The sequence below is a fragment of the Dama dama genome, chromosome 15 (genome assembly GCF_033118175.1).
Source record: "Dama dama isolate Ldn47 chromosome 15, ASM3311817v1, whole genome shotgun sequence".
Lineage (NCBI taxonomy): Eukaryota > Metazoa > Chordata > Mammalia > Artiodactyla > Cervidae > Dama > Dama dama.
In genome coordinates, this window is record NC_083695.1 from 82,661,432 (window position 1) to 82,687,586 (window position 26,155).

At 40.1% G+C, this 26,155-nt stretch overlaps 1 protein-coding gene across 2 annotated transcripts; it reads left to right on the forward strand.

The window, feature by feature from the left end:
• The first annotated feature begins 514 nt into the window (after nucleotides 1-514).
• PNLIP (pancreatic lipase) lies at nucleotides 515-19,550 on the forward strand. 2 transcript variants are annotated; one of them, XM_061163169.1, is made up of 12 exons: nucleotides 515-560; nucleotides 2,108-2,277; nucleotides 3,010-3,132; nucleotides 5,001-5,135; nucleotides 8,527-8,638; nucleotides 9,877-9,996; nucleotides 10,111-10,230; nucleotides 10,734-10,852; nucleotides 14,389-14,518; nucleotides 15,849-15,957; nucleotides 17,058-17,222; nucleotides 19,477-19,550. In XM_061163169.1, exons 1-12 carry the CDS (start codon nucleotides 515-517, stop codon nucleotides 19,538-19,540), a joined length of 1,413 nt encoding a protein of 470 aa, XP_061019152.1. In that variant the 3' UTR covers nucleotides 19,541-19,550. The 2 variants fall into 2 exon arrangements, with proteins under 2 accessions (XP_061019152.1, XP_061019153.1); XM_061163170.1 differs by having other exon boundaries at nucleotides 2,108-2,262.
• The last annotated feature ends 6,605 nt before the right edge of the window (nucleotides 19,551-26,155 follow it).

The following is a 26,155-nucleotide window of genomic DNA, read 5'->3' on the forward strand; positions in this document are numbered from 1 at the left end:
AGCTCTTAGTATTTGTTGTCAAGACTATGGCTGTCAAATCAGTGGAAACAATTTAATTTCTTACATACCCACAGACCAGCCCAGAAAACTGTACACTAAGAAAGGGACAGACCAGAAACTTCACTACAATGAACTTAGGATGATTCTAACCGTTATAGTCCCATTAAAACAGACCGATTCATATCTACCGTTTTCTCATCTTTCGAAAACTATGGTGGAAAACTTTACCTACTCTATCAGTCGTGGTTTATTTATGACTAAAATTAGAAATACATCCTTGGAACCTCCTCTTTTCTCTTGCTACTTTTCCATGGCACTGCTCAAAAAGATAAGATTTGCCCATAAAAGGACCTCTAGGTGCTATCTGGTTGTGCGCAGAACTCAACAGAACTGCCACGGTGAGTCTGAAGCATATTGTCTAATTTATTCAAATTTACCCATTCAGACTTGTATTATGCCAATCTTTTAAAAACTTACTTCCCTGGACTCAATTATATTTTAAAATTTTATTTAGATGCTGCTAATCTGGACATTTTCAGTGTTGCTGGGAACAGTCGTAGGTAAGAAAAAATATTTATGTCATGCTGGAAGAGACTTACTGCTCAATACTTGGAAGAAAGGCTACAACAGCTGAATTCAAGCCACTATGAGGATGAGGAATAAGTGAGTAGGAGAGATTCATGATTAGGAGCATAGGTATTGGGTAAGGCTGCTAGGTGAAAGCTAAGATGTCCTGTTAAATTTGAATTTCAGATAAAACCAAGAATATATGCCACAGTCATATAAATAGTAAAATTTATCATTATAAAAAATAGAATTTAAGTTTATTGCTATTCTTACAATAAAAATGTATTGTTTATCTGAAACTCCAATTTAACTTGCATTTTTCTTTCTGAATTTAGCACTCCTAGCTTGGAGTCATGTGTAGAGTTTGAACCCGGGTTCCACCAGCCACACTGCATTTCCCTGAGCAAAATTCTTAACCTCTCTGTGCGTCCCTATCTTCATCTGTCAACTGGGCACATAGTACCACCTCGACTGTAAGATAATTGTGAGATGTAGGTATGATAATGTATGTAAATCATCTTGCCTAGTACCTGGCACACAGTAAGTTTTCGAGAATGCAGCCCCCACAACTGCTGCTCCTAATGTTAATGGAGTAACTCCTGGATAACCCTTTGTTCTTTTAGGGGTTAACATTCGAGTGCAGAGTTGTGTCACACCATGGGCTTTCTTTTAATTTTAATTAAATTAATTAATTAATTAATTTTTGGCTGTGTTGGGTCTTTGTTGCCGCACTGGCTTTTCTCTAGTTGTGGCGCGTGGGCTTCTCGTTGCTGTGGCTTCTCTTGTTGTGGAGCACGGGTTCTGGAGTGTGGGGGCTTCAGTAGTTGTGGCATGTGGGCTCAGGGGTTGTGGCTTCTGGGCTCTAGAGCACAGGCTCAATAGTTGTGGCGTATGAGCTTAGTTGCTCCATGACATGTGGGATCTTCCTGGATCAGGGATTGAACCCATGTCTCCTGCATTGGCAGGCGGATTCTTTACCACTGAGCCACCAGGGAAGCCCCACCATTGGCTTTATATTTGATTATTAGCGAGCAGCCTTTTTCATCACAAGAATCTAGGATGCCCCTAAATGTATCCAATAGGGTGAGACCTAAATACTCACCCAGGTGGATATATAAAGCTTGGGCATTTGCATGAAACTTAAGCTTTCAACCTCAAACCCAAAGTCAGAAGATGATTATAAGAGGGAAAGCGCTTCATCCCCTACTCCAAGGCCTGGGGACACAAAGCTACTCCTTTCTTGGGCACCAGAGGCCCAAAGAAGACATCTGAGTTGAGAGTCTTAATCAAGCCCTAGCATGGGACCGGACAGGGACAGAAGTGGAGTGAGGCGGTCCTACGTGGTAGAAACGAGAAGCAGCAGCATGTCCTTAGTTGGGACGTTGTGTGTTGAAGCTGTTTTGTGACTGTGTGGATAAAAAGGTATCTGAGGATGTGGAGGAAGAAAACATGTCACAAAAAAGTAATTTAACTCAAACATTGGCAGGGAGACCATTAAAAAGAGCATTCTGCTGAAACTAACACTGCTGTGTGATTGCAGGAAAAGAGGTCTGCTACGATAGACTTGGCTGCTTCAGTGATGATTCCCCTTGGGCGGGAATTATAGAAAGACCCCTCAAAGTATTGCCTTGGTCTCCAGAAGAAGTCAACACTCGCTTCCTCCTGTACACTAATGAGAACCCAGACAACTTTCAAGTAAGAACGCTCATTGTTTTCAGAACTAAGTTTCATCTGTTTTATGTAATAAGGATACTGAATTTTGCCTTCTAAAAAGAACAAGTCACACAGTGGAGATTTTTAGGGCAGAGAGCTTAAGTATTTTTTCATCTAACTTGTTTATAAAAGTCTTGTTTGGTAACTTGTTTAAAGTATCCATTTACTTGGTATTATTCTTATTCTACCTCTGTGGTACATTTAATACCATATTCTAAAAATGGTTATTATATATAATCTCCAGATGTCATGTGTAATCTCCCAACATATTTTGTATCTATAAAATACATACATATGTAGTTTTCCATTGGTCAAAGACAAGACCCCACCACCAGTATTGTGTTGTTGTGTTCAGTCACTAAGTCGTGTCTGACTCTTTGTGACCTCATGGACTGCAGCACACCAGGCTTCCCTGTCCTTCACCACCTCCCAGAGTTTGCTCAAATTCATGTCCGTTGAGTCAGTGATGCTATCTAATCATCTCATCCCCTGCCTCCAGTATCATAACAGACATATTACCCAAGTAGACCAAAGGCAAAAATTTTAGACATCTGGAAAGTAGTGACTTGGTAATGTTTGGAAATAGCTTGGTTGTAATGAGAGACTCTTTACTCCCAAGGACCCCGAGACTCAGTAGTCTTCTCCCACCTGCCACTTCCCTCCTCGTACAGGCAGTCCTACTGGATACTCTCAGAAACTTGACGTTAAACATTTTTCTCCCCCAAACAGGAAATCGTTGCAGATGCATCAATCATTGCAAGCTCCAATTTCAAAACAAATAGAAAAACCCGCTTTGTTATTCATGGATTCACAGACAAGGGAGATGAAAACTGGCTGCAGGGTATTTGCAAGGTGAGACTGTAAATCTCTTAAGGAAATTTGTTTCCAGGGTGATAATTGACAATGTAGAAGGCAAGGCCCCACCCAGTGAGGACAGATTCCAGTCAGCAGGAGGTTGGCGTATCCTCTGACCTCACTGGGCCTGGGGTTCCTAGAGGAGGTCCAGGAGGTGCACAGGGTGGAGGTCAGACCAGCAAAGCTGGCAGGCACGTGGTGGCTCTAGATAATGATTATTTAGTAACTAATACAGAGATATTTCAAAATTTTCACAACAGATGCTGTCATATTGATGCAGCATTTGTTGCATTGTCGATAGCTTTCATTTCTTCAATAGGCTTTGATTTCTGTGTGAAGAACTAAGATAGCTCATTTTGCCCAAACTGATTATTTTCCTGTGATTTTCACTTGCTACTCCTTGATCTCCTATGGTAGTGATAGCTTGAAAAACTGTGTAGATTTTCATTTCTGGCTCCTGTTGTTTCAACAGTAGTGATCCTATTTTCTTGAATTTGCCTTTGGCTATGTGCCCTGTGATAATGAAGATTTAAATGACAGAAAATCAAACAGAGTACATTTTCTGAGTAACTGCTAGTGCTGGAGGAACATTATTGTTGATTCATTTCTTCATCAAGCTTTTGTGGCCAACTGTGGCACCAAGATGCAGTCTTTTCTTTAGAGGTCTTATTTCAGGCCTGCCTATGACTCAAGTTAAAGGCCGAATTAACTCCAAGAGTTTTGACTGATCCTGAAGACAGTTAAGGTTAGAAATAATCAGTAAAGTCACAACTTGTCTTCTAAAATACTTTATAGTTGATTATTGAGCTGGGGAATGAGGGAAGGTAAGTAATAGATTTATATACTACAGTGAAGAAAAAATAAGTTTACGATTCTCAACTCCAAAGATATGTAGATTTTCAGATATATGTATAGTTTATTTTTGAGATCCCAAATGCAGCTGTGTTTTTCTTGCATGTGATCGGCTTTGGTCATCAAGATGGAGGAGTGAGTATGTTAAAGTAGAAGATCAAATGACCCAAATTCCAGTTCTGACTCTATCCTTAGCTAACCAGGACACTAGCAAATTGTTTCCCCTTTTTGGATTTTACTGTCTGTAAAATGAAAGAGTTGGAGATGGATTCTAAGATTGCTTCGTTCTCAAATTCTTCTTGGCCAAAAGGTGGGGATATGCATAAATACATACTCAAATAAACAAAATTTCTGCCAGGTCTAGCATTCATGAGACTATCACTGATCCTCACTTCCAGTAGATATCTGGAAGGTTGTATTTTTCTGTGAAATAACTTCAGTGACATACAATAAAACATGTTCATACAAAAACTTAGATTTATCTTTCCATCATGGAAAAGCCTATTCATTTGCCTTCAATATCTTTATTTAAAGGGTCTTAACACAGTCTTTCACTTATTCCATTATTTAGTAAATATTTACTGAATATCTACTGTATGCCAGTAACTATCCGAGGCACTGAGGATACATCAGTGAAAAAGACAGGCGATGTCCTGGGGTGCATTCTAGTAAGAGACAATGTAGTCTTGTGAAATCGATGATGTGATCATGAGACAAACCACTGTACCACATTTTATACACTTTTCCCCGAAACAAACATCCACGCATCTGTTGTTGTAGACATCCAAGAATCCATTTCCCATTATGGCCAAACCTTTAGTTTAGAGCCCGTGTTAAGCTTTAAAAAGTATTCCATAACTGTAACAGAAGTTTTGTTTACTGATTTCGAGTTAAAAAGCGAGCTTGATATTGTGTAGGTCAAGAAGAGAATTCATCCTAGTCTTCAAGAGTGTTAATTAGTAGTTAGTTAAGATCCTGAATTATTTACCTATTTATTGTGTCCCTCCCCCCAGAACCTGTTTACCGTGGAAAGTGTGAACTGCATCTGTGTGGACTGGAAAGGCGGCTCCCGCACAGGGTACACACAAGCCACACAGAACATCCGGATTGTGGGTGCAGAGGTGGCGTATTTAGTGGATGTTCTTAAGGTAACTAACTCTGGGTTATATAAAAGCCCATGAACATGGTTCTCTGAATTCTCTTTCCCCCAAAATTGCTGCGTGTATGAGAATTGATAAAATATTTTTCTACTGAGAGTTGCATTCTCCTTGATTGAAGAGAAAAATGCAAAAAAAAAATCTTTATTTAAGCTTCATCAATTAAATCAATTTGAACTTCATCAATTCATTGCCCGTTAAGTTAAAATTAAACTAATTCTAAGTGCTATTATTCAAGCAACCAGGTAAGGTCTTTCTACTGAATTCCACTGTTAGTTCTTTTAACATAACCAGTTATTAAGCCAAGTTGACGTGATAATTAAACTAGGGGTTTCGTTTGTTTGTTTGAAGAGAAGCACAGTGATAACAAGTTAACCTGATTGGGTAACTAAAAACTGAGAAAATATGAAACTTGAAAATGCTTAAGTAACTGCTTTCATTATTCTTTTCTTGTCTTTCTTGTTTAATTTTTTTTTCTTTTACTTTTTTTAAAAATTGAAGGAAAGTTGACACACAATATTCCATTAGTTTCATGTGTCAATATATATAATTGCAATGTCTGGTTGGTGGAGCTAGCAGAACATTTATTGATTAAATTCACCATCCACATGAGTGTGGTTTGTGGCACCCCAAAACAATTACAGTAGTAATATCAAAGGTCACTGATCACCATAAGAAATACTATGATAGTGAAAATTTTGAAATATTCTGACAATTACCAAAAAGTGGCACAGAAACAAAGTGAACAGATGCTGTTGGGAAAATGGCAGTTAGACTTGTTCAAAGCAGAGTTGCCAAATGCTGTAGCTTGTAAAAAACAAACAAAAAAAAGAACCCACAGTGTCTGTGAAACACAATAAAGCCGAGCTCAGTGAAACACGGTGTGTCTGTACCGCGGCTCCTTTATGCACCTACTGATACACCCTGAGGTTGTTTCCATAGCTTGGCTGCTGCAAATAATTCTGCAATGAACACAGGAGCGCACGTATCTTTTGGAATTTATGTTTTCATTTTCTTAGAAACAATACCCAGAAGTGGAATTGCTGGACCATATGATAGTTCTATATTTAATTTTTAAAGAACCTCCATACTATTTTCCATAGTGGCCGTATCAATTTACATTCCCACTGACATACTTGAGGATTCCCTTTTCTCCACATCCTTGCCAACCCTCAGTATCTGTCATCTTTTTGATAATAGCCGGTCTGACAAGTATGAGGTGTTGTCTCACTGTAGTTTTGATTTGCACTTACCTAATGATTAGTAACCTTTTTCAGTCAGAAATGGCCACAGTACCGCACAATTGCACTCATCTCACATGCTAGCAAAGAAATGCTCAATATTCTCCAAGCCAGGCTTCAGCAATACATGAACCGTGAACTTCCAGGTGTTCAAGCTGCATTTTGAAAAGGCAGAGGAACCAAAGATCAAATTGTCAACATCCATTGGATCGTCAAAAAAGCAAGAGAGTTTCAGAAAAACATCTACTTCTGCTTTATTGACTACACCAAAGTCTCTGACTGTGTGGATCACAACAAACTGTGGAAAATTCTTCAAGAGATGGGAATACCAGACCACCTGACCTGCCTCCTGAGAAATCTGTATGTGGGTCAAGAAGCAACAGTTAGAACTGGACATGGATCAACAGATTGGTTCCAAATCGGGAAAGGAGTAGGTCAAGGCTGTATATCATCACCCTGCTTATTTAACTTATATACAGAGTACATCATGTGAAACACTGGGCTGGAGGAAGCACAAGTTGGAATCAAGATTGCTGGGAGAAGTATCAGTGACTTCAAATATGCAGATGACACCACCCTTATGGCAGAAAGTGAAGAACTAAAGAACCTCTGGATGAAAGTGAAAGAGGAGAATGAAAAAGTTGGCTTAAAACACAGCATTCAGAAAACTAAGATCATGGCATCTGGTCCCATCACTTCATGGCAAATAGATGGGGAAACAATGGAAATAGTGACAGATTTTATTTGGGGGGGCTCCAAAATCACTGCAGATGGTGACTGCAGCCATGAAATTAAAAGACGCTTTCTCCTTGGAAGAAAAGATATGACTAACCTAGACAGCATATTAAAAAGAAGAGACGTTACTTTCCCAACAAAGGCCCATCTAGTCAAAGCTATGGTTTTTCCAGTAGTCATGTATGGATGTGAGAGTTGGACTATAGAGAAAGCTGAGCACCAAAGAATTGATGCTTTTGAACTGATGTGTTGGAGGACTCTTGAGAGTCCCTTGGACTGCAAGGAGATCCAACCAGTCCATCCTAAAGGAAATCAGTCCTAAATATTCACTGGAAGGAATGATGCTGAAGCTGAAACTCCAATACTTTGGCCATCCGATGTGAAGAACCAACTCATTTGAAAAGACCCTGATGCTGGGAAAGATTGAAGGTGGGAGGAGATGAAAGTGGGGCATGACAGAAGATGAGATGGTTGGATGGCATCACCGACTTGATGGACATGAGTTTGAGTAAGCTCCTGAAGTTGGTGATGGACAGGAAGGCCTGGCATGCTGCAATCCATGGGGTTGCAGAGTCAGACACGACTGAGCGACTGAACTGAACTGAATGATTAGTAATGTTGAACATCTTTTCATCTGTCTGTTGGCCGTCTGTATGTCTGACTTGGAAAAATGTCTATTCAGGTCCTCCCTTCATTTTTTAATCAGATTATTTGGATTTTTTATATTAAGTTGTGATCTCTTCGTCTGTTTTCAATGTCAACCTCTTATGGAATATATAATTTGCAAATATCTTCTCCCATCTAATAAGTTGCCTTCTTGGTTTGCTGATGGTTTCCTTCACCGTGAAAAAGCATTTCAGTTTGACTAATTCCGTTTGTTTATTTTTGCTTTTGTTTCTTTTGCCTGCTTTTGACACATCCAAAAAAATATTGCTAAGATGGATGTCAAAGAATGTAGTTTCTATGCTTCTTCCGGGTGTTTTATGGTTTCAGGTCTTACATTTAAGTTCTAATCCATTTTGAGTTTACTTTTGTGTATGGTTTAAGAAAGTGGTCCAGTTTTATTCCTTTGCATGTAACCATCCAGTTTTCCCAACATCATGTGTTGAAGAATCATTATTATTTTCTAATCCAAATACTTGCTTCATCGCCTCAAGACAGCAAGTCTTCATACCATCAAAGGTTTCCTCTATGTAGTGAAACAATAAAAGAGAGTACTACTTCCACCAGTTTAAGCACCAAACCATCGCCGTTTTCTATTATAAATGAAAAGAATCCCTGAAAATTGATTGTTTTGAAGGGGCAGCATGTCTTCTTAAAAGTTGAGTTTTCAGAGCTCTCTCTTTTCTGCCCATCTGGAAGTTTGCCAGTTTGAAAACATTCTGAAGGAGTTTTCTTTTCAACAGTCATCATTTGAATACTCACTTTCTGACGTCCACGTCATTGGCCACAGCCTGGGTGCCCACGCTGCTGGGGAGGCAGGAAGGAGGACCAATGGGGCTATTGGACGTATCACAGGTAGGTCAAAACAGTAAAAAGCTGCAAAATTGGACTAAGTGAAGCCTATATGGGGTCTGCAAGGATAGAAATTTGACAGAGAGACCTGTTTTTTACCTGAGAAGACAAGTTTTTACATTTTCCGAATTAGGTCACAGGATCAGAGAAATCAGTGTGTTCTGAGACCTTACTAATTGTTTATTAATACTGATCTTTGGTCTACAGAGCCCTGTTTAGCATATAAATACCCACATGTGACTAAAACGTGAATTAAGAGCATCTGGCAATCTTATTCATATCTACTCTCTCTTTGTCATATATTCACAAAGGATGAGTTTAGTGAATAAAATAAATAGCATAAATAATGGAATAAATACAATTAAACCCAAAGAGATAAAAAATGTATTCATTAGTTACATTCTGCTTCACAGCAATTGGTAATTATTCCAATCCTCATCAACCACAACCCAAGTGGTGGGGACAGATAGTCTGGGTGCCTGGGCTGGCAGAGCTCAAGCTGCTAGTTAGGTCAAAAATATTATTTTATCAATCTCAGACTGGTTGCATTTAGCCAGTGGAGTCATGTGTTGGATACCCAGGTCCTGCACAAACCTTGTAACTTTCTAAGAAAGACTGCTCTCCTGGATCTGAGAGGTGACTATTTCAGGGAATGATTAGTTATTCTTGCATCTTCTGACTCTGTCCCCAAACTCCTGATTCTCTTTTTTAATACTTCAGATAAGCTGGTTATATTTGGATTGGTGAGGGCAACTGGAATATCTCTCTTTAATTTGTTGGAAAGAACTTTCCTTTTCACAGACCATTAACGTCCAGTGGAACCCGCTCAGTCAGGCACTTTGTCAAGCTGTGGTCCCAGTGACTGTGAATGCCAAGATCCTTGCCCTCAGGGGAGTTAGTGTAGGTGGAACTTTTTTAGCCTGAAAGTCTCTTAGGAGTCCAGTGCGGTCTCCCGGAGTCTGGCCTCGTTTGTTGTAACTACGCTAGTGACAGAATTGACCCAGTGACTAAGTATCCACGAATATTCCATGGCTCAAGGAAAATTCACTTTAAAGCAAATAGTAAATTAGACATAGATTTCCTTTCAGAAAATGGTACGTTATGGAAGAACTGACTCATCTCTTTGCACACACTACTCATGATTACCACCTGTGCATGCACTCAGGTATGTTACTGGCGAGAGAGGTAAATATGCCTGTCCACTGATAAGACACTGATATGAGACATCCTGTCTGTTTTAGGGTTGGATCCAGCAGAGCCTTGCTTTGAGGGCACACCTGAATTGGTCCGATTGGACCCCAGCGATGCCCAGTTTGTGGATGTAATTCACACAGACGCTGCCCCAATAATCCCCAACCTTGGTGAGTTCTTAAATTCATCCTCCTGGAGTGTTTTTTGAATTTACACATGAGCATTTTAGAGTGTTTTGAGTCTGTATGTTGACGTCAACTTTCCCATATTTTAAAATTTCTCAGGGTTTGGAATGAGCCAAGTTGTGGGCCACCTAGATTTCTTCCCAAATGGAGGAAAAGAAATGCCTGGATGTCAGAAGAATGCTCTGTCTCAGATTGTTGACATAGATGGGATCTGGGAAGGTAAACCTATTTGTTATGTACTTAAGGAGATTTCCTTGGGGGCGGAATCTGTGTTTTCTTTTGGTAAACATGCTGCATATTTTGATATGGTACAGGTGTCACATTTTCTATAACCAAAGGACTCTTCATTGTATCCCCATGATACACATTTTCACTGGGAGAAGTGGACATGAGCAGACTACAGGAAAAAAAATGTACTTGTATTCAACTTTCCAAGAATCTAATTCAGGGAATATATTACTACATTATACTTGTATCTTTGTGGATGGATCTTTTCTTCCTAGAGTTATTTTTCCATTTCATTCATCTGTGGCATAACTATTATAATCTTAACTTCTGATTGCATCTCAAATAATAACAAGCCTTCATAAACGATTTTGTTCTGTGACTGCCAGGAGTTTGCACTAATTAGAGAAACCTATTCAACAACTATGTTCCAAACATGACATTAACTTGGAAAAATAACATCTGTCTCTGATGTGTAATCACGTCTGATTTCAAAGGAACGCGTGACTTTGTGGCCTGTAATCACTTAAGAAGCTACAAGTACTATGCTGACAGCATCCTCAACCCTGATGGCTTTGCTGGGTTCCCTTGTGCCTCTTACACCGCTTTCAGCACAGTAAGTACATCATCTCTTGCACCTGAAGGGTTTTGTGACCATCACTTCTCATGACAGTTCACTGCACCCAGTATGCTCTCAGTGAATGTTACTATATGACTGATACCTTATTTATGCTTTCAATCATATGTGTTTATTCTAATAGAGATAAGGCAAGGGAGAACTTTAGAGAATTGCACTTGTAAACTGAAATGCCTGCATCCACCTTGTTCTTTATCACTTCTGTGTGTGTTGGGTAAATGTGAAAACTTGCTTTGGAAATAATTCCAAGGGCAGACATTGTCTCTGGAAACCTGAGCTATGGCCACAGGACACTGATGATCATGGAAAATTTGTCTTAAATGTTAACCTTACAAAGGAATAGGATTGTGGGCATGTGGACATTTCTGTACAATCACATAATTGCCCAGATTTTTTTTTTTATCATCTTTTTTGGTAACCTCTGGATATCTAAGTTCAGTCCAGTTCAGTTCAGTCGCTCAGTCGTGTCCGACTCTTGGCGACCCCATGAATCACAGCACGCCAGGCCTCCCTGTCCATCACCAACTCCCGGAGTTTACTCAAACTCATGCTCATAGAGTCGGTGATGCTATCCAGCCATCTCATCCTTTGTCGTCCCCTTCTCCTCCTGCCCCCAATCCCTCCCAGCATCAGCGTCTTTTCCAATGAGTCAGCTTTTTGCATCAGGTGGCCAAAGTATTGGAGTTTCAGCTTCAGCATCAGTCCTTCCAATGAACACCCAGGACTGATCTCTTTTAGGATGGACTGGTTGGATCTCCTTGCAGTCCAAGGGACTCTCAAGAGTCTTCTCCAACACCACAGTTCAAAAGCATCAATTCTTCAGCGCTCAACTTTCTTCACGGTGCAACTCTCACATTCGTACATGACCACTGGAAAAACCATAGCCTTGACTAGACGGACCTTTGTTGGCAAAGTGATGTCTCTGCTTTTTAATATGCTATCTAGGTTGGTCATAATTTTCCTTCCAAGGAGTAAGCATCCTTTAATTTCATGGCTGCAATCACCATCTGCAGTGATTTTGGAGCCCAAAAAAATAAAGTCAGCCACTGTTTCCACTGTTTCCCCTTCTATTTACCATGAAGTGATGGGACCAGATGCCATGATCTTAGTTTTCTGAATATTGAGTTTTAAGCCAACTTTTTCACTTTCCTCTTTCACTTTCATCAAGAGGCTCTTTAGTTCTTCTTCACTTTCTGCCATAAGGGTGGTGTCATCTGCATATCTGAGGTTATTGATATTTCTCCCAGCAATCTTGATTCCAGCTTGTGCTTCTTCCAGCCCAGCGTTTCTCATGATGTACTGTGCATATAAGTTAAATAAGCAGGGTGACATATACAGCCTTGACAGGAGACAGGGATCAAGACCATCCCCATGGAAAAGAAATGCAAAAAGGCAAAATGGTTGTCTGAGAAGCCCTTACAAATAGCTGTGAAAAGAAGAGAAGCAAAAAGCAAAGGAGAAAAGGGATTTATAAGTTAGGATACTTAAATCTGATCTTGAATGTGTGCCTGTGTACTAAGTCGCTTCTGTCATGCCCAAGTCTTTGCAACCATATAGACTGTAGCCTGCCCAGCTCCTCTGTCCATGGGATTCTCCAGGCAAGAATACTGGAGTGGGTTGCCATGCCCTCCTCCAGGGGATCTTCCCGACCCAGGGTGGAACTATGTTTCTTTTGTCTCCTGCATTGGCAGGCAGGTTTCTTACCATCAGGGCCACTTGGGAAGCCCTGATCTTGAATATAACATATCAGTTGCCTTTTTTATTACTACTGCTTTTCCTTTCACTATAATTTTTTTCAAATAAAAATGTATACTGTGTGTTATTTAATATGTAACATATGTACATATTTACTATGTACAATATTTAATATGCATTTGTACATATTTAAATATGTAAATTTTCAAGTAACTTGCCATGTGAAGTTATAATTATCAAGCAGATATACTTTAACAATGAAGAGAGAGGATCTGATTCCTAGTTCCACAGTTAAAAAGGTGAATGATTTGGGGCAAAACATTCAACTTCTCTAAATCACTTTCTTCATTTAAAAATGTAAATAAAATGGTAAATCCCATATATTTGGTAGGAATTAATGAGATAACATGTTCTAATTACTTAGCCCAGAACCTGAGATATAATAATTAGCACTCAACAAATGTTAGCTCTTATGTGTAAGGAAAAAGAGATGGGTACATATTTATTCACAATATAGCTTGCATGTACAACAAGAACATCCTGGCTTCTTTATTTTTATTTTATTCCCAAACTCCATTTTCTAGGTAATGGGGAAAACAAACAACACAGAAGCTTTAAATTTCATCCAGTTAAAACTTAACCTGATTCAGTAATATAAACAGTCCTTTTAGGTGATGCTCAGGCACCTTTATAGGAAAGCATTTTCAGTTTTGCAGATTTCTCAGCCTTTGGGCCACCTATATCCAAGTTGGTATTGGGCAGGATGATCTTGGTGGTGGTGGTGGTGGTGGGGTGTGTTTGTGTGTGTGTGTGTGTGGTGGTGTGTGTGGTGGTGGTGGTGGTGGTGTGTGTGTGTGTGTGTGTGTGTGTGTGTGTGTGTGTGTGTGTGTGTGTGTGTGTGTGTGTGTCAGAAAGGAAGACTTGGGAGATCCACCACATTGATGGGCTCACTGCTGCCATCTGCAGGTGATATCTAGGCCATGTCCACTCTTGCAGGTTGGGTATTTCTCCTGGACTGACTCCATTTCCCCTTAGCTTTCTCTGGATGCAGACCCTGAGATTTGGCCCAGGCCCCACCTGATCCATTGATTCAGGAGTTCACCACTCACCTCTTCTGTGGGGCAGCCTTGCCCTTTCATAGTAGGAATTTCTGTATCTCTCTACCTGTCTACCTCCCCTCTGTTCATTTCTGTCCCTCTTTTCTTCCCATTGATTCTTGATCCAAAAAGAAAGGACATCTTCCTATATGATATCCATCTTCTTCAGACCTTCACCTCATGGCTAAGCCTTAATAACCAACGAGGACAATTTCCCTTCACACTGGGAAAATTCTGAGATTTGAATCTTTCAGACCTTGATATGCTAAGTGGGAACTAAAGAAATTGAGAAAAATGACTTTTAAGTCTATTGGCCTCCCAGTGGATTCTATTTTGTATATCAGAAGCTGATTATCACCTTGCTCTTTCTTTTCCAACTTTTCTAAAATAAATTCTGACCACCTAAAACAAGAGGGATGTCTTGGGGCAACTGGAGCAACTTAAGAGAGGCAAAAGAGAAAAGGTGAAATATATATATAAATTATCTTAAGTGACTTTTATAATTTTTTTTAATATCGTATTATTTAACAGTGAAATAGCTGATTTATTGTTGTAAATAATGAGACTCATCTTTAACCTTTGTTGAGACACCATTAAAATCTTCTGTTACTATCAGAACAGGATTGGGATTAGAGTATTTGAGAATTCAACAATACATAGAATAAGATAGTATGCTATTTTTAAAAAGCACATCCTTGTTCACCATTTGCTTATATTCCCTAGGACAAGTGCTTCCCCTGTCCAAGTGACGGCTGCCCCCAGATGGGTCATTATGCTGACAGATTTCCTGGGAAAACAAAATCAGAGGGCCAGACATTTTATCTAAACACTGGTGATGCCAGCAATTTTGCCCGTAAGTTCCTATTTTATTTGTCTCAAATTCTCAATACTATGTATTTTATCATGTCCAGTGGAAATGTGTGAAATTGCTTTTCTGCACAAAAGTTTTAAACACTCCTCTCCAAAATGGAGAAACATTTCAATGCCATGCTTACTGTAAACATGGCTAAATTTGAGGGGCAGAACGGAATTTAGAGCCTGATCCGAGGTGGCACAATGGTAAAGAATCCACCTGCCAATGCAGGAGACATAAGAGACGCAGGTTCAGTCCCTGGGTGGGGAAGGTCTCCTGCAGGAGGAAATGGCAACCAACTCCAGTATTCTTGCCTGAGAAATCCCATGGACGGAGGAGCCTGGTGGGCTACTGTCCATGGGGTGGCAAAGAGTCAGACACAACTGAGCAACTGAGAAGGCATGCATGCACGATATCAAAAGATACAAAAATAAATTTCTCCACAATTGACACTGGTGCTGAATTCAGGAGGCTTCTTCTGCTCCAGCCTCTTCATACTCTGTTAAAAGTTTAACTGTGCAAAATTATGAGGTTTTTTTTACAAACAGAAAAGTAACCCATGAGAGAGAGCAGGGATTATGGAAATGGAAAGGAGGTGACAGATTCAAGAGATATCAGGATTGTAGACTCCATGGGTGATGGAAATCAGAGGATGTGGGGATGGTGAGGCTTGGGGACAGACCCTGGGTTTCTTTTCTGGGGTAGCAGAGGAAGAAAACTATTTGTATTGGAGTTAATACGGTTAACTACATAATAAAAACTAAAGCTAAATTTTATTGCCTTCCCAATTTGGCCCAGGCTAGCTCTAAATGGCAAAAAATGGCAATTCACTATTGACTAGTACTATAAAATGATTACCATAAGTCAATACAATTCCAGTGATGATGGAAAGTTGACTCATAGAATATTTGAGATAAATGTAGATTATTTAGACCAAAAGATGATAGTACTCTAAACTTCTGTGATCTATAAAAATGAAATAAACTGATGAAACATCACATTATCTTTTATTTTGTATTTATTTTTTTTTACATTATCTTTTAATATAAAGTTCTTCTAAGATTCAGAATACATTGTTAGGTTTAAAAAGTTGAAAGCAAAATATATTACTTAGTCCCTTGACTTGAAATCTTTTGACCTTGGGAAGAGTCTGTGTTCCTCCCCCACCTCCTATTGTTAGCCCTCTGAACATTTAGTTAAAGGAATATCCATCACTATTTGATTAGAACTACCAAAACCAGACAAAAGTTATTCAAAATTCAGCAGTAATGGAATCCTGTTTTCGGAGTAATTTTAAAGTTGATATTTTGCAAATATTTCCCCTTTGTAGGTTGGAGGTATAAGGTGGCCGTCACACTGTCCGGAAGGAGAGTTACAGGACACATACTAGTTTCTTTGTTCGGAGATAAAGGAAACTCTAAGCAGTATGAAATTTTCAAGTAAGTAAGCTCGTTAAATGTTGGAATCCTTCATACATACAATGTATGTCATAGACATAAGAGCTTATTCATTACCACATGGGAATGCAGGGAAAGAAAGGTTTTTGCTTTACCTTTCTTGGCTCTTTGGCTAGTCTAGTAATAAAATTAACATAGGACAGATAACAGGAGAAAAGCTAATTTAATAATGTACATATGGGGCTCCTGTAACATGAGACCTACAATCAAACAATTGAGGCTTATATGCCACTCTGAGCTAAGGAGAAGGGAGCAGGGGTCTGGGACTTGAAAGGGGAGAAAGGAAGATAGGAAGACCAAATATTTGGTGAACAAAGGTTTGCTGTGCCGGGCAGAGACAACGGGATATGGAGAGGTATTTGGATATCCAGGCCCAACCGAGCTCCCTGCCAGCTTATCACACCCAGGCCATATTCCTTGTTCTTATCTCAGGTGATATTTCTCTTCCTGAACCAGGCGTTCTACCTAAATTCTTTTAGGCAGGTAAGGGAAAAGCAGAAGTTATTCTTGAATCTGGCAAATCCTGATTTTCTTCAGCTCAAAATAGTCTACCTGCCAAAGTGGCACATTCTGGAGAGACTTGCTCTGAACCCCTTCAGAATTATAGAAATGCCATGTGTCATTAAAAGGAAGATATTATTTCACCCTTGTGCCTTAATATGTTTTAGAATTCTGTTCCTAAATTTTTTCCCTACTATTTCCTGAGAAAACCACAGTTATTTGTTTTGATGTATGGCATCTGATTTATAATCACTAAATAATTATTCTACCCATGAAACAACTGGAATGACATCATGATGTCATCATTTATTAAACTGTGGGAGGATTGTGACTAAAATATGTTTGACGTTTTATCAAAGGAAGGCTGACTTTAAAGTAATATGAGTTATTGATGGCAAATGAACTACCACTGACTAAGTATACATGTCTATATTTATTTAACCATTAGACTGACAAATGTACTATCAATCATCTTACTAGAGATACATTGTAAGCTGGTTTTAGAAACATATATATATATGTGTGTGTGTGTGTGTGTGTATTTATGTATGTTCATGTATGTGTTTAACTTCACTCCCAAGCGGTACTCTCAAACCAGACAATACTGAATCCAGTGAATTTGACTCAGATGTGGAAGTTGGAGTTTTGCAAAAGGTTAAATTTCTTTGGTACAACAATGTGATCAACCCAACTCTACCCAAAGTGGGAGCATCCAAGATCAGTGTGGAAACAAACGATGGACAAGTGTAAGTAATATAAATCCAAAAAGATTGGAAGCATTGTCACATTTATAATTCTACTCCCACTGAAAAGCAACTTTAAGTTAAATAATCTGCAGTGGTTCTCCTCTGTCTCAGCAATAGCTGCTTCCTAACACCTTTTATTTCTTTGGGAGAAAGTGTAGAACTTTAGGAAAACAACTTTAATAGATTTGTGGATGACCATATGGGTTTCTCTAGTATCTCAGCTGGTAAAGAATCTGCCTGCAATGAGGGAGACCTGGGTTCAATCCCTGGTGGAGAATGAAACAACTACCCACTCCAGCATTCTGGCTGGGAGAATCCCATGGACTATACAGATCACAAAGAGTCAGACACTACTGAGTGGCTTTCACTTTCATTGTGTGATCTGATACAAATTAAGTGTTAGATTGAGAATCTTGTTTCATGATCCTAACGTGAAAAGACTGATTTCATTTAGCAGTTGTGCTTTGTGCTATGTGTGTGCTTAATATGTGTATCTTCCCCAAACTTCCTGGATTCACCAAATCACCACTTCAATTACCAGGAAAACATGCAGTGTATCAAAGAACACAAATAGGTTGTCCCGTATCATTGGCCCTTTTAGTGAAGACAAAGATCAACCCTTGGTTCTAATCAAGACTAAAGTGTGTGTGAATCAAAGGACATTTACCATAGAGTATCACCAGAAACAGTGAGTTGAGAATGACGATACTCATAAAAGTACCGATATCAGCCCAGTGTATTGAGTATAAAGCCCGACTCTGAGGTACAGAGCTATGTGGCTTCTTCCATCATATCATTCAGTCCTCCTGTAAGTCGAAAGAGGAGCTTTTGCTTCTGGAAAAGATGGAGACACAAGAGACCAGATTTACCTTCCCCCTGAAACAGACAGAAATTCAGACAAAATATATCAAACCACAGTTTTCAAGATACTGAACATTAGGCAACAAAGGGAAGTGACTGCTGAGAAATAATAAACAAATAATGTAGTCTTGAAATTGTCCTGGCTTACAGCCTCAAGAGAGTAACCAAGATGTCCCACAAAGAGGAAAAATTCAGGCGGAGCCCACTACCTGACCTGAAGAAACAGATCTGAGAATCCAGAAAATCCAAGACAAGTAGATTTCATAGGACTGAGTACCAGCAAGGAGAAAGCTTCAGAGAGGGAATCTCAAAGAGCTGGAAAATTTCCTTAAATATTCAGTAGACTGCTGATCAGCACACATATGTGAGGAAACTAGCCAAGGCTGTGGGTGGAATAGGATGGGAAGGAGAGATTGCAAAGGACAGGAGAAACATTTCAAAACACTGGTTATGTTTACGCTCTTGATGGTGGTAATGGGAGGTAAGTGCTACTAATATCCCCATTTTACAGATAATTCAATGAAGGCTCAAAGCCACAATTCAGGGGCAGGAAATCTGACTTCAGCAAATTCTTCACTACCCCAAAAGAAATTCAATTCAACCTTATCGATATTTATAGTGTGCTCTTCGTTTCTTGTGATGCTTTCGAGATTAGTTTTTAACCTTTAATTTGCTATTTGCACATCTGCTAGCCATTACATTACAGGGAAGAAAATGAAGAGAAAAGAGTCTTTTCTGAGCATTTTTTTATGCCTCAGGCACTTTACATATGCTTATGTATTTTGTTGGACTCCCCTGGTGGTTCAGATGGTAAAGAATCTGCCTGCAATGCAGGAGACCCGGGTTCGATCCCTGGGATGGGAAAATCCTCTGGAGGAGGGCATGGCAACCCACCCCAGTAAGAAAATGAGCCTCCTAAGTATCATTCAGTCTTAATGAGCAAAATTATCATTTCAGTCGAATATGAATTAAAACAAGAATACCTGGCCAGAGTAACACCAGGACCTCAGGATTTTTACTCTAGCTTCTTTTTTTTCCCTTTTTTTTAAAACTCTGGCTGATTTCTTGACATTCTGCCAACCCTCTTCTTCCTCACTGCATTCATTGACAACATGCCATATTTAGTAGGTGCTCTGGGGATGTGACTGGTGGACCTTCCCTGTCTTTTGAGAGTTCAATAATATCTTTTCTGTCTGCTATTGCATAGTCACGGCCTAAAATTGGAAAGGAAAATGCAGTCCTTTATACCCAAGAGGTATCCCCTCAGCCAGTATCTAGTCTCAGGCATAAGGGGTCACACTCACTCAGACTGAGGGCAGAGAAGAGGCTGTCATCTCAGGTGACACACCAGCTGTGAGACAGGAAGGGCTGACGTCTTGTTTTCTCTCCCCAGGTTTGACTTCTGTAGCCAAGACACTGTGAGGGAAGAGGTTCTGCTCACCCTCAACCCATGTTAGGAACTGCGGCCATGTGAATACTGAATCTTACTGCTAATAAAATCTGGTGGTAAAGCAATACATTCCTTTTTTTGCTATCATGTGCATTATTTCCAGTGAAATTTCTGGATAATAGGGTTAAAGATCCAAAATTTGGAGTTGGTCTGAAGAACCACAAATAACTTGAATCTTGCTACATGTTACTTGGCATTTGAACTTGGGAATGTTGTTTACTCGATACTGGCATCATGCTCGTTATTGATGTTACCGATGTCATTCTGATCACTTAAGGAAGACTTCCAGGTCCAAAATGAGCCTTCTGTTGGTTGTGGGCATATGTGATCAGTACCCACCGTTGCCACTTTTTCCATCATCTTTAATCAAATGATATGTTATGTGTTGTGGACCATGTTTAGACAGAGGAGTTGTAGGAGATGGGACTAAATGGGTCTTGATTGACCATTTATTCCCCCAATGAGCACCTGTTGAGCACATACTGTGTGTAAGGCACTCTGCTAGGTACTAAGTATACACAGTGAGCAAAGAGTGGGCCCAGTGCCTGGCCCATGGCCATCAGATGATGGAAGACTTCCATGATGACGAGCAGAGACCCCAAAGCGCATTGAAAAAGGCAATGACTTGACCTACATATGGGGTTTATGTCAGTCCCTTTGGTACTTGCACAGAATGCAAATTCTGATCATGTTCTAAGCTAAATCCTGCTCCACCTGGCCCAGAACTTTCCTACTCTGGGATTCTGAAAGTTGGGGCTGTTTTGGAAATTCTCTCACACCCTACAAAGGTTATAGACTTCGGGGCCTAATTTTCCCCAACTGGCACCAGGTCTACTGATATGAGACTTTTACTTAGTAGTCAGTCCACAAGAACTGGTGGAAATCTACCAATGGCCATCAAGGGCTTTGGGAAGTCTTAAGATACACTCAGAATCTGAATTCACTTCCCATAGATAGGGCATCTCTGATAAAAGAAAAAGAAAGAGGTCAATAGTTGACAGATGATAAGGCAAAGTCTTGCACCCCACTTTCCTTTACAACAAACACAGGGAGAAATTCAACCAGGTCAAGGGATGTTTTGAATTGTGATTCAAACAAATGTAGCTGAGGGTCCAGGCTATGAAAAAGACTCAGAAAACAGATTTTTCAAGACAAAAACTTCTTTGAAGTTAAAGGCCTCCTAGAACCCAGCTTGAACCAACCTTCTCTTCCCCTAGAACGTACAAGATCATTGTCTTATGAGATGACAAGATATCTATACGTAGTGAACTTGAAATTGAAGGAGAAAAAAAAAAATAGAGCTGATTGGCTGGAGGAAAGCAGCTATTTGGCTTCATCTGGACATGTGGACATGACAAATGATGGCTAACAACCTTATTCACTACCTTTGTGACTTCTAAGGAGTCATACATCTTGAAGACTGGAGGGCTGTCTGGTGGAACTGAAGTTACATTTTCAAAAGAGATCCACAGATTCGTGTGCCTTAAATCCCCGAATCTGACCAGGATACAAGTTCATTCAACATATTTCAGTTGTTATTCTCAGTTAAAAGCCCCAAACAGGAATCTTTCCATCTTGTTCAGTCACTAGGTTGTGTCTGACTCTAATCTTATCTGAATTTCTCACATACTTAGGAGTCAGCTGGCTTTGAGCTGGTCCAAGATGTTGCTGCCATCACATTTAACAACCAAACCAAGTCACACAACCAACCAGATTCAAGTGGTGGAGAAACAGACTCCAGTAATTGATGAAAGGAGCTACAAGATCATGTGGCAAAGGGCAGCTTCGGGAAGGGGAGGGAGTAAAGAACTATGACCATTTTCACAACACATCCATCATCATCTCTAACCTATTTCCTCACTCCAGGGAAGCCTGAGGCTGGGAAAGGAACAGGTCAGGTGTCAGAAAGGTTTTCACAGCAATGGGTCAACCCAGGCTCCAGACTCCAGTCTTCTTTACCTCATGTGATTATCAGAAGTGAGGGTGCCTTTTAGGTTCATTTGCTTTTGTCTTTTATAGAATACTAAGTGCTCTAGTATAGCACACTTCTTCTTAGACAACTAATGCCCATGAGTACTGATGGCTTCTTCTTAACACAATTCAACAGTACTAATCAACTTTCCTGATCAGCAAGTCCAATCTCCAGAGTTGCCAGTCACTCTCGATGGCTCAGTGGGTAAAGGATCCATCTGCAATGCAGGAGACACAAGAAATGCAGGTTTGATCCCTGGGTCAGGAAGAACCCCTGGAGGAGGAAATGGCAACTCACTCCGATATTGCCTAAAAAAAACCCATAGACAGAGGAGACTGGTGGGCTAGGACTACAAAGAGTCAGACATGACTGAGCATGCATGCAAGGACAAGGACTTGATGACTCAAAATGAAGAGATCGTCCCTTTATTATTTCAAATTCTGATAAGCACAAGCAATACTCTTAAAGAAATCCCCTACCCACGGGCACTGCCCCACCCCCTGTGCACTTTGGTACAAAGTGAGTAGATCAGTTGATATAGGATTGTTATTTGATTCTGCAGAAACACATACCTCTTGCAGTGGCTGCCCAGCTCACAAATTCACCTCCATCTTTGGGCATAAAACCAGACCTGCCCAACAGGTCCCATATCCTATTACTAATTAATTCAGGGACAGCTCCTGGCCTCACCAGACCAATCATCTAATAGACTAAAAATTCTGGGCTGAGATGTTCAAAGCCAGGGAGACCTTGTAGCAGAATCAGGCTTAAGGCAGAGGGGCTCTGAGGACAATTTGCAGAGGTCTCCAGGGTGGCCACATTTCTTGGTCTTGGTCCCTGGGTGTCACAGTTCAACAACTTCATGGATTCCATGAGGTGCCCCAGTATTCATCCAACAAATATCTTCTTTTAAAAAAAAAAATAGCTATCCAGAATTGATTTCTGTTGCCTACAACTGAAAGTCTCACAATTAATATACCTCTAAAACGTTACCTGTTTAAATAGCGAATGGTCTCTCCTTCACTCTCGTTTCAGGAGTGAGGGGGAGAGAATAGCCAACATACACAAAGGTTTCTAGTAGAGTTATCAGAACATAGAAACAGAGTGGTAACCACTAACAAATGTTAAACGTACTATCTTTTGTCCCTTAAATGCCATATTTTTAGGAATTTACCCCACAGATACACCATCCATCCAGAAAACAGATGTATTATATTCATAAGGCTCTATTTCTAGTAGTACAAGATTGGAAACGACCAAATGTGCATCAGTAGAGAACTAATAGTAAATACCCAAATGTCAGAGGCTATGCAGGTGGTAAAAAGATTGGACTTTTTATGCACTGATATGGAATGGTTTCCAAACATACAGTTAATTTTAAAAATCAGTTTGCAAAATAATGTACAGAATGTGTCAGTCATTTATATTTTTAAATAAAATGCGATATATATATATACTCATAATGCATAGATAGGCTACCTCTGGAAGGACACACAAGGAGCTGGTGAGGCATCATTTTTTAAACTCTGTATTGTATCAGATATAGAAGGGCATATATTACCTATCTATAAACATGAAAGAGAAAAAATTTAGGAAAGAAAAATTAAGCCCTAAATGCCCATAGTTCTACACTTGAGTGTCTGGAGTCCTCACATGCTCTCACTGCTCAACTGAGCGGCTGCTAGAGATTTAACCTTCCTTTCCTGCCCAGAGGATGTCACATCAGCTCTGATCACCTTAATGTAGTTTCAACCGTTGAAGCCCTGACTCAGAGGTATGCATGCAACCCACAGATGAACTTGACAGTGAGGTGAGCTGAAAGGGAAGTAGGCAAGGGAAAGTAATCTCTGAGCAAACTGTGACAGTTCATGTGATGATTGTTTCTCCTAGATCTCGTCAGATGCTTATATTCCTCTTGCTTTTCTGAAGAAAATATCTTTTTTTTTCCCACCTTAGAACTGTGCCCTCTCACCATTCCCAGCTATGAAATCCACTCTGAGAATAAGGATAAAATATCTATGAACTCTATTCATATGTACATTCTTTATTTCATTAATTCATAAATACCTGTGTTGGTCATGGTTCTAGAAGCTGGGAGCACAGCAGTGGCCAAAGCAAAAGAGGTCTGTGTCTTCATGGATTGCATTCGAGATGGGAAAAGCAAGAATGCAAATAAATAAACAGAAAAACAAGAAAGATAATTATAACTTGTGATGAGTGATGAGGAGGAAGCAAATAAGGTGCCAGAGAGCAAGAGTCTGGGTGGGAGGCTAGCAGTGGAGGAGTTGCAAAGGCGGCTAGGGTTGGCCTCACTGAAGAGGTGACGTTTAAACTAACTTTTGAATGACAAGAAAGAACCAATGCCACAGAGGTCTAAGGGAGGGAGTTTCAGGCCAATGCAAAGGCCCTGAGGTGGGAAAGAACTTGGCAAGTATGACAGGGGCCGCTGTGGTATGTGGAGAAGGTCAAGTGAATGGTAGGAAGAGAAGAGGTCCAGGGAACAGATAGAGTTATCCAACATCTCCTCTATAAAAAAGCCAAGACATCATTTTACCTACAAAGTTCCAAAAACCAAAGATGTGGTTTTTCCAACAGTCATGTAGGGATATGAGAGTTGGACCATAGAGAAGGCTGAGCACAAAAAGAATTGATGAGTTTGAATTGTCATGCTGGAGAAGACTCTTGAGAGTCCTTTGGACTGTAGGGAGATCGAACCAGTCAATCCTCAAGGAAATCAACCCTGAATATTCATTGGAAGGACTGATGCTGAAGGTGAAACTTCAATACTTTGGCCACCTGATGCAAAGAGCCAACTCACTGGAAAAGACCCTGATTCTGGGAAAGATAGAAGGCAAAAGGAGAAAGGGGCAGCAGAGAATGAGATGGTTAGATAGTTTCAGTGACTCAATGAACATGAATTTGAGCAAATTCCGGGAGATAGTGGAGGACAAAGAAGCCTTGCGTGCTGCAGTCGATGGGGTCGCGAAGAGTTGGACATAACTTGGGGACTGGACAACTAAAACAACAATCACCCAATTTACCTATTTTGCCCAGGTTTTATTACCATAAATCTCATCCCACATTAGTACTGCAACATCAAAGAAAAGCATTTGTCTTCTCCACAGTCTTCGTCAAGTGCTCCAGTACCTTCCTACATCATGTAAACAGATTTCCAAAGCTTGAATACCTCATCAGTCAGGTCAACCAGATGGTTCAAGTCTAGAGTAGGGAGAAATTTATTTTCTATTTCAATTTATTCTATGTGAGTATTTCCCCTATTCTTGGCAGCTGACACTCAACAAATCTTGTTGATAACTTGCTCAAAATAACTGATATTCAACAACTCCATATTTCATTCTGGATAGTTCTGGATTCAAAGCCCATTTTATCACTCATTGTCTGCATGATATTATAAGCATGATATTAAAGGCTGGTGCCTCAGTTTCCACATCTGTTTACCTACCTAATGAGGTTGTTGTGAGATTAAAGTCTCCGTATATGTACTTTTCAAAGTACATGAAAAGTACTCTGACCACACATACTAAGCCTCAGTAACTGTTGGCTGTTATTCCTAATTAGTCTAAGGGAAGTCCTTTCTGTTCTTTTCACAGGAAGGGGGCCCTCTAGCCTGTATCCAGTGTCCTGTTTATTCAGGAGCAGTGTGAACTTTGACAATGAGATATATTTAACTTGGAGGTGGTTAGGACACCAAAGACTTGGCTGTGTGAACCAGCCAAGCTGCTCACAGATGCTTGGGTAAGTGGGTAATTCATGACAGCTTCACAAGGTAATCTCATAGAACAGGTGTGCAAACTTCAGAGGCTCTGAGGAAACTCAACAGACATTTTGTGGTCTGGTGACATGGGCTTTTATAGGCCCCTGAACCCAGCTATTCCAAATTATAGCAGGATAATATGATTGCTCTTGTTTTAAACCCTTATGTTTTGGGTTGGCTCATCCCATAGCAATAGGTAACTGGAACACTAGTCAGTGGGAAATTGTAGTCAGAGGATATTATGGGGCTGTTGACTCTGTCTTCACTGCTCATATGCTCAAGTATTACTAGACTGCTAAAGAGAGACAAACAGGTTTTCTTAGACCCTTCCCTTTGCTATCAGCTACTTGCAAGGGCATTGCCATTCATTCTAAGTGAGAATGGGTTCATTCATGGTTAGAGTTTGCTGCAGTGTTCTTCCTGGGACTTGTAAAGTACTAGATGATCAAATAAAAAAAAATTGGAAAGTGGGGTCCACTTGGCTCATAATTACATGCACAGGTACATAGGTGCAAAGTTAGACCTTTCACCTCCTTTTAATCAAGCATCTTTCATCTTCCTAGACTTATGGGAAGATTTGACCTCTGTTATTAATCTTGTTTTGTGTATTTGTGCAGACTAAAATATTAAGTGCACACAGCATGCTCTATCATTACCTGCTCTTTCTCTGAAGCAGTGTCCCAGTGATAAGACTCGAGTATAAGAAAATGGCCCAGGCACTTGATCCAGGGAGAAGAAAGGTCCAGAACATCCAAAAGGGTAAGTCTTCCCATAGCTGTGAAGCGGGGAGGCAGGGCACAGAGCCTTGAATTCCTGAGTCTTTGCTTATTACTCTGGTCGTGCTTGGTGAAGCTGAGTGTCTGAATTTCTTGTTG